This window comes from Symsagittifera roscoffensis, chromosome 7 (genome assembly GCF_963678635.1).
Source record: "Symsagittifera roscoffensis chromosome 7, txSymRosc1.1, whole genome shotgun sequence".
In the NCBI taxonomy this organism is placed as follows: domain Eukaryota; kingdom Metazoa; phylum Xenacoelomorpha; order Acoela; family Convolutidae; genus Symsagittifera; species Symsagittifera roscoffensis.
This window is the reverse complement of record NC_087068.1, coordinates 59,178,756-59,187,774: the sequence shown is the minus strand read 5'-3', so window position 1 is coordinate 59,187,774 and position 9,019 is coordinate 59,178,756. Positions and strand designations below refer to the sequence as shown.

At 34.0% G+C, this 9,019-nt stretch overlaps 1 protein-coding gene across 3 annotated transcripts; it reads right to left on the bottom strand.

The window, feature by feature from the left end:
- Positions 1-818: 818 nt before the first annotated feature.
- On the bottom strand, positions 819-8,239 carry LOC134851279 (uncharacterized). 3 transcript variants are annotated; one of them, XM_063867290.1, is made up of 6 exons: positions 8,204-8,239; positions 7,690-8,121; positions 6,470-6,596; positions 5,945-6,153; positions 5,472-5,611; positions 819-1,140 (listed from the first exon to the last, which is right to left on the bottom strand). In XM_063867290.1, the coding sequence occupies exons 2-6, from the start codon at positions 7,886-7,888 to the stop codon at positions 1,051-1,053; spliced, it is 765 nt and encodes a 254-aa protein (XP_063723360.1). In that variant the 5' UTR covers positions 7,889-8,121; positions 8,204-8,239; the 3' UTR covers positions 819-1,050. The 3 variants fall into 3 exon arrangements, with proteins under 3 accessions (XP_063723360.1, XP_063723359.1, XP_063723361.1); XM_063867289.1 differs by lacking the exon at positions 8,204-8,239 and having other exon boundaries at positions 7,690-8,193; XM_063867291.1 differs by lacking the exon at positions 8,204-8,239 and having other exon boundaries at positions 7,998-8,193.
- Between the last annotated feature and the right edge of the window lie 780 nt (positions 8,240-9,019).

The window sequence follows — 9,019 nt, the reverse complement described above, 5'->3', positions numbered from 1 at the left end:
GTGAAAAGACCCCAATTTTTCTTTACACATTTCACAGTGCCGATCACAGCCACGATTAGTCTTCACTAGAGCTCTAGAGTTCATTAGGTCATTAGACTAATCACGACAACAGGAATTTCATTTGCTTTTTGATTGCTTAGTTTCTCAAATGCTCAAATATCAATTTCTCAAAAAAGCATCTTTTAACTTGAACGCGAGAAATAATTTTATAAAAATTATGCTAGTCGATACATCTTCATAAATTCAAACTTTTATGCTAGTCGAGTTTTATGCTAGTCGAACGGTGACAGTTTTTTACGTCGTTATTTATTATAATTGCTTCTCGAAGCTTCGCAGGACAAAATTTTTTCCATCAGAACCTAAAAGAAACTTCGAAAATGAATTTTCAGGCGTTTTTTTGTCCTGTTTTATGTTTTAATGCTGCGAACGTTAGAGGGGCTGCTGTTGCCTTTGCTCGGAGGCAAGAAATAGTCGCAGTCATTGAATTGTCGGCGTTTGTCTCCAGGTGTAGATTTTTTGCCGCTTCACTTGGCCTTGACCATAGGGATACGTTGGTTGATATCTTCCGTCTGCCTTTTTAGACATTAACAGATGAGAGCTAGTGTGGGGCTCTATTTGCAACAATTAATGATGTCGGACTTTTCTGCGTTACTTATACAGCTGCTGGCACTGCTGCTTTCAGTTTTGTATTTTGCTGTGTCTCGTTTTTGGTTCAAAGATTTGATACATAATTATGGTACGAAAAAACGTTGAACAAATACTAGCATATCCTAAAACTGTTTTTCTTTAATATATTCTATGAAACAATTTAAAAGCAATATGAAAATAATTTGAATTGCAAATTTACATGGCAAAATAATTATATTGTTTTATTGTAGCACCAGGTTTGTGCATTTTAACCATTAATGCGAAAACCAGAGATGTTTTGCTTTTGAAGGTCACGCAATCTAATTTCACCGATGCAAACTGTGGATGAGGGGTCACTTTTTTACTCACTGTCTTGCAATGCATTGGTTGCTTCCTACTTCTGGATGTCTTTTGGTTAAGTGTTCATATTTCACACTGTAGCCACATTAGAAAATGGAGAAATGGGCAAACTGCGAGTGCGAAAGAGGCCTGCAGTTTCGATGTTCCTGACGACTAAAATGTGAACAGCTTCTAATATTTAGATTAAAAAATTCTAGATTTGCAAATTAGATGTCGCTTTGGTTTTTAATCAGCACAATTCGATACGAGGCCAAACGGTGCATTTTGTGGATTTTAACTGGATTCCGTTTCTTAATCGAAAAAAAAACATAAAAAATTTAAAATTCTCAAAAATGTTTTCAATTTTTTTTGCTAAATTTTTTTGAAATTTTGATTCGCTAAATGGCGCTAAAAAACTTCAATAACAAACTTTATTGAGTCAAGTTAAGTTTTCACGGCTGAAATTAAGCCTAAATAAGCTATTGTAAGCCTGCACGCTCACCATATTAGCGCAAAATTAGAACAAAAATCAAAAGTTTCAAAAGTCGGTTTTTCTCGACACTGGGAAAATTTGTACAAACATTCACAAATATTTCCAATCACAACTAGAAAGGCATTAAAATGATATGTAACTCAACACATTCCGATGATTTTATGGGGTACCTGACTTTGCGTGAAAAACAAAAAGAAACAAGACTGCTTGTATCAGGGCGAAGCCCTGAAAGTTCCGACTGCCTATTTACGTTTATGGAGCACTGGTAACATAAACAACATTAAGAAATTAAATGTATTAAAATGAATTTTTTTTATTTGAAATTTTTTATGAAAATCATCACCCCACACGCCATATAAAATACAAAAAGAGAGATTTCGTTCCTTGTAACAAATCAATTATGGCAAATAAGCTTCATTCAACCAATTTGGAACGATTTCAAGACGGATTAAATCTCCGCTTACACGTTAATAGCGCGAATTATATCGAGCGTTAATTGTCCCAAATTGGTCAAAATCGCACTTTTTAAACCCTCATAACGTTACGAAAAATGATCACAGGTGAAATATCTTTTCAAATTTAAGCTCAGGACAACAATACCTTTTGGCTGATATACAAAAAGTTCCATCAAAAATGGCTAGTTATAAAGTCGAAGTTTGTCTGAAGAAAAAAAAACCCTTATACCCAAATTCCTAATGATTTGACGGCCGTTAAAGGTCCAAAGAATGTGTCACGTTTAACAGAAAATTAAAAGCTGATATATTTTTTCTGCTCATCTTTTCCAAGTCGGTGCAACAATCGAACAAATTTGTGTAACTTTAATCCCGATTAGCGTCAATTATCTTTTCGTGTGCATTATACCACTCGAAAAGAATGTCGGCACAGCGAAGCAAGAGTAGAAAAATTTTTTACGATTTTGCTTAAAAGGTAAATTATGGGACATGGGGCTTATACAAATTGGTTCATCTATCTGTTCTTTTATTTCTGAAACTACTGAGTACGACTGATCGTGCCGCTTTTTTCTATTTATTGCACGTGATGACACTTAAGTAACTGAAAAGCATTTTGAGATATGTAAATATACATTTTTAAGGATTATTATGTTGCGTTATCTCTAATGCCATTTTATTTTTTTCAATTGTTTGCTTTCAATTGATCATAAATTTTTTCTTTTTCACTTTTTTTTTCAAATTGCTAATAGGTTAGAAGTTGTTATTAATCTTAGACCTTGATGCTAAATTTGTGTTCAAAAAGACTGTTAAAAATGTGAAAGATTGTTAAATTGTGAAACGGTGAGCTTTTCTCGCCTTCAACATTTTCAATTCCGAAATTCAAACAAACATTTCAACCAGAAACCGAACCAAATTATACAATGATGACTAACTAGAACTGGATATTTATCTAAAACAAGACTGCGGGTGATATGAGAATGTGCGACATAAAAATATGAACAAAAAAACGAAATTTCTCTTTGAACCTTTTTGAAAATCATTTCCCGCGCGCTATTTAAAGTGCTAAGTGTCAAATTTCGCTAAATAGCTCGACTGAATTCAATTTGTAAACATTTCTTGGACGGATTAAATCTCCGCTTACGCGATAATACCTCAAATTGTATCGGCAATCTTTGAACCCCCATAACTTCATTAAAAAGGATCACAGAGCGAGCTCAAGTCAACATTATCTTTCGATTGGTATTTGAAAATTCCGTCAAAAATATCTAGTTAAAATGTCGAAGTTTTTCTGGAACAAAAGAATCACCGCGAGCAGAAATATTCGGGCACCAAATCGTATTAACAATGGGGGAAAATTATAATCAGACACAAGATACAAACAAAAACTTACCGAAAAAAAGTAATCATTATGAATCTCTACGACGATCCCCGCCAACTACATGTATGACGAACGGGACAGAGATCTCAAATCCATGTTTTCGATGTGGCCGACAAGAGTCAAAGTTGCTCAAGGACAAAAGTGCAGTATACAAACAAAAACAACGCTTAATTAGGACGCTACGTACTATGATATCATCTTAAAGTTAAACAAAGTTACGAAAGTAGTGTTTTTAAACTGCTGACAGTTTTTGTGCTGTCAAGGAATAAATATAGAAAAAAATAAGCAAAAATATTCAAAGCTGCGTCAGAAAATTGGGTTTATCTATTAGGTAATTGAGTTGTTCTGCAGTATCTAACAAACCAACACTTTCGAATGACCCGTTTAAATATATACATATATATATATATATATATATATATATATAAAACGGGTTGCTCAATCGGGATGTAGTATGTCATCAAAAATCCACCATTATGCTTTAAAATTGTTCACTGATATCAGTGTGTCCTGATAAAACTGTCCGGGTCATTTTTCAGCTAAAAAGGACTAAAATTCAAAGTTCATTTCATCCAGTTGTTTTGCAGTGAAAGATCATTAAATCACGAAAACATGCGTGAACAAAAAACCGCACTAATGAAATATATCATCAGAATTTGGCGAATTCTTGCTGTCTACTGCAAAAAGAAAGACTTCAATCACCCAATTGTTTGTGAAACAAGTTTTGAAAACACCCTGGAGTTGGTTGAAATAATCGATACTGGATTGACTTGCAGGTTGTTTCATTACGGAAGTAAACATGGTTGATTGATGTAAGAATAACTAGATTGATCCTTTTTCGCCTCCTGAATTTTAAACCAAATCAATTGACCAGTTTTAAGGGTATAATTTTGGCTCGAAGTTTTGCAACACTGATGAACTTCAAGCTAAATTTGTCTTTATCAAAGTAACTGAATTTGAGAAAAACGAGTTCAAAGTCTCAATGAAAAATACCATCAAAATCTGGTGAATTGTTGCTACTTATTGCAAGAAAAATCACCTCATTAAACCAAATATTTGTGAAATAAAAGAGGATTTAGAAAAAAACCAAATTTGAAAATACCCTGTATATAAATTTTTATTCGATTTGTGACACTGCTTAATGAAATGGGAAGAAAAAAGCGCTCAATTTCTCTTAAAAATTTATTTCAACACTTACTTCAAACACATCAAAAGGCATTCAAAACCTAAAACTTTTGCCCTGATTTGAGCAGTCTTGTTTGAGTTTTCAAAAACTACTTCTTATTGTTCCGACTTTCGATACGAAAGTAACGGAATATTTGTGCTCGGGGTGGGTTTTTTTTTTCTTCAGAAAAATTTCGACTTTTTAACTAGCCATTTTTGACGTAATTTTTTTACATCATTCGAAAGGTATTGTTGTCCTGAAATCAAGTTTGAAAAGATATTTCACCTGTGATCATTTTTCGTAAAGCAATGATGGGTTAAAGATTTCCATTTTTTGCCAATTTGGGACAATTAACGCGCGATATATTTCGCGCTATGAACGCGTAAGCATAGAGTTAATCCGTCTTAGAAATCGTTCCAAAATGGTTTAACGAAGCTTATTTGTCATAATTGATTTGCTACAAGTAGCGAAATCTATCCTTTTGTACTTTATATGGCGTGTGGGGGGATGATTTTGATTTAAGCAAATATCGAATTTTTGGCAAGAAAATGTTCATTTTGTTTTATTACTTTTAATTTTTTAATGATATTACTGCTCCATAAACCTTAATGGGCAGTCGGGACATTCAGGGCTTCGCCCTGATACGAGCAGTCTTGTTATTGTTTCTGTTTAAAGCCAGTGTTACTATAACTACCAAAGTCTAGTCATCTTCAAAAGCTTGCCAAGATTTTGAAGAATGTTGAAGATATATCAAAGAAAGAAAAAAATCTTAACAACACTTTCTGTTTTTAGTGAGGCTTTTAACAGTAGCAAAAATTATGAACTTATCCCCAAAAACTGATATGAAGTCACTGCAGCCCACTGAGCAAGTTTAAAATTTACCGGAAACCTTATCTTTTTGCGAGTCTTTTAGTAAAATATATCATCCCAAGTACGCAAATAGTTTTTATAGTTCGAAAAACAATTGTGGGTTTCTCATTAGTTTCTGGCTATCGTTTATGAAATTATTGGAAACACCTGGTAAACAAAAAGTTGCCCGCTTATCGAAGTTGAAGACATCTCTATGATGGTCCTTGTTTCCTGGTGGGACACGCGGTTCGGATCCGAGTAGTCAATTGCCAGTTCCGTCACAACTGCCGTGGCCTTAATGAGTCGACCTGAAGTAGCAAGCAAAAATGGCTTACCAAAATCTGGTTTCCAATACAAAGTAGCTCTATTGATCAAATCTGAATCAAACTTCTTTTTAATTTGATCATGTTTCAAAGAAGCTTCACAGGTTTCAAAGCTTCCTCAGGGGTTTTCAATCGAATTTCCATTGGAATAACGATACAAAGGTTCTTCGTATAACAAGTGGGATTAGATATTTTGTCATTGGATTTTCCAATTTGGAACCTAATTATTTACCAAAATTTCAACCGACTACATTTTACAACCCCCTTCACTCTAGAGACTCCTTGCTGATTTTTTCTCGGATGCTGTAGATGACTCACTGGTGGAGAATTCGGATAAGTTGAAATATTGCATCGGGATGCAAAGTACAATCTCCTTCAATTGATCCACTTGTCGGAGCTGCAGAGGAGCCAGCATGAACTCCGTCTCACTCTGTTCAAACTGGTTGAACCAACCAAGGAGACTCGTTTTGCCCTCCACCACAAACTCCACGTGGATTCCCAGGAGGTTGCAAAGCTCAATACCTTTTCTGAAAATCATTTATTCGTTCACCGGTTCAGAAAATTAAAGATTAATTTGAGTTCTTTTAAAACAACTGTATGAATTTGGATACCAGTTTCCATTAAGTTTCTAGTAGTAAAAATTCTCAATTGAAATTGAGCCGGTGTTAAGCTTAGCATAACAAAAAAAAACAAATTTCATTGTTTCTGAAAATAGTTATAAGTTCTAGTTAAAGTTAACATAAGACACAAAATCGTTGAAGTAGATTTTTAAAACTTGAAAAATTTTGTGTATAACGGACAATCATCATGTATTATTGGTAGCATAACAAGGTTAAAACTTACTCTATATCTATCTTGTGGAGACATATGGAGTTGTTGTTCAAATCTTTCGTCATGTCGAAAGAGAGGATTTTCGGCGTTTTCTGCCTGGGTTTGAAGAGGGAGACTTTGCAGCCATGTCCACCAAAAGCTAAACAGACATCTCGGTTTCTGTTCTGCATAACAATTATTTAATGGTGCCGCGTGAATGAGCTTAAAAAACTATATTTTTGTTCCGACCAATGAAAATGCCGCAAATAATGATCGGAATCGGTCAAATGTTATATCATATAAAAACTTTTTCAATCGTGATTCTGTCGAACATCATTAAAAATTTTCGAAAAGTTCTATGAATGACGAGAAAAAGTGGTTGGAAATTTATAAGTAAGTCTAATTCCGAGCGAGTATAAAACCTTGTTATACATGTCTAAAATTTATAAATCAATTTAAGCTATCGTAGTTTCATTTTTCCTATAAAATTAGTTTTCCAGCTTCTTTTTGAGCCCTCTGCAAAAAATTAGGTTTTCCAGGAGAACTGTTGGCGAATATGCCTAATTTACTATTATACCGATTATGCCTACCCGCACCGAGCGGCGCCCATGAATCATAATCGATTATATGGATGAAATTATATTGATGAAAATTACAATTTTTTTACAGTTTAGTTCAGATGTTACGCATTCGTTTTCATAACAGTTAACATTTCAGGTCAGAATTTTTAAAAGTTTCTCGATTCATGGCAGTTTGAAACTTTATTTGATTTGATTTACCACAATTGCTATTCGCCCATTTCCCTCTCCCATGTTCAATTCACCGTTGTGGTGTGGAAGGGGGTTGGGTAATTGTTAATCCTTGCGTAGAGGATTGAACGAATTTTCGCACCTTTGTTTTTTAATACAAACACATAAAGATATAGAATACTGTCAAATATTTCAAATGTTTTGCAAATAATTAGCAAAAAAATTGCGATAAAAAAACGATTTTAGAATTAAAAAGTAATTGATTTGTAATAGATTTTAGTAATTTATAAAGAAGTTCTAGTTTATAAAAAGCTATTGGATTATAATGGATTACTTTTGTCGCAGATATACATTATGATCAAATAAAATCAGTGGGCTCTCGGATCGGCGCACGCAAGTTCTAGGCGTTCTTTCAGATCTTCTCATGGCACAACAAACTAAAAAACGAAGCACAGCAATCGGATGTCCTTATTTTTTTATGGATTCGGATGAGAAGTTAATTACCTGGATAGAAGTTTTGTGATCTCCACATGAAACCGGATTCTTCCCGATTTATAGTGCAATTGTGGGGTTCATGTGCTATAATTGGAGATATATATTGAGGTTGTCTGTTAATGAGAACTAAAGCAGGGCTAATTTGCATCCACACCAGCATCAGCAAAAATTTCCACAAAGAAATCATGCTTGTTGTTAGCAACGTCATTTTGAGATAGAGACAAAAAAGAAAAAGAACAAAGTTTATGTGAAAAAATCCGCAATTAAATACATAAGAGAACTTTTCGTTTGTGGTAATTCAAGCAAAAATGGACTACCATAATGAAGTCTGTCCAGATCATTTGTTTTCGACATTATGTCCACAGGTGTGACGTCAACTAATTTTTTCTTCAGTCACACTTGAATATCGTAATGAATTACAAAGATCCAAATATTTAGATACTGAAAAAAAACGTGCAATTAAAACGAATTAAACCACATAAACGCTTTTTAATAAACCATTCAAACAGTAAAAATTACAAACCATTCAAAAAGTTGAAGAGTTTTGATGAATTTTAAGATAATACTCAAGCAAATTGTTTTGCACGTTAAGTTTGTTTTGAGCATTGACTTGAAACGCACGTTTCATTTATGCGTACCACAGATCGTCAATTTTGAGAAAAAAAATAGTTGTTGGGAGCCATATTGCTTCCTGTTTTGTTTAAGTTTTTGAACGAAATAACGGTTGAACGAACATCAAAGCACCTTTCCCATGTTTTGTGATCCTCAACTCATTAACCCTCAAACCTGCTGAAACTAAACGGGTTGACAGAAAAACTAATGCTCTTTGAATTTCATGTACGAAAAAAGACTGATCACCCAATGCCACACATTTCATGGCGGAACATAGTTCTATGAAATTACTATGACTAGTCCTAAGAACTTTTTTGGACGAATAGAAGTAATAGGGCGACTAAAATAGACCATCAGTGAAAAGTTTTGTTCTTGATTTGAATTTTTTTTTTGGTTTCCACGAAGAAAGATTACACTCGAACCGAACAGGTCCAAGTGTATTAAAAAAACGATCTTGTTAATCAATTCAAAAATTCTTTTATTTCTTCCTTGCTAAATGAGTGCAGTGTCAGTGCAACAGGAGATTAAATACTTGGAAGAAAAAATGCAGCTTTTGGTGGTTTTCCAACCAAGTGGCGGCTTTGTCTTAGAGCACATTGGGCTCCAAAATAAACGTTGCACAGAATAAATATTCACGGCAAGCGCATCATTTTAAGATAGAACAAAAATTTGTTATTGCTAATTTTTTCAGTTAACCTGTGCATTCTGTCATTGGAGTCTTTCTGTT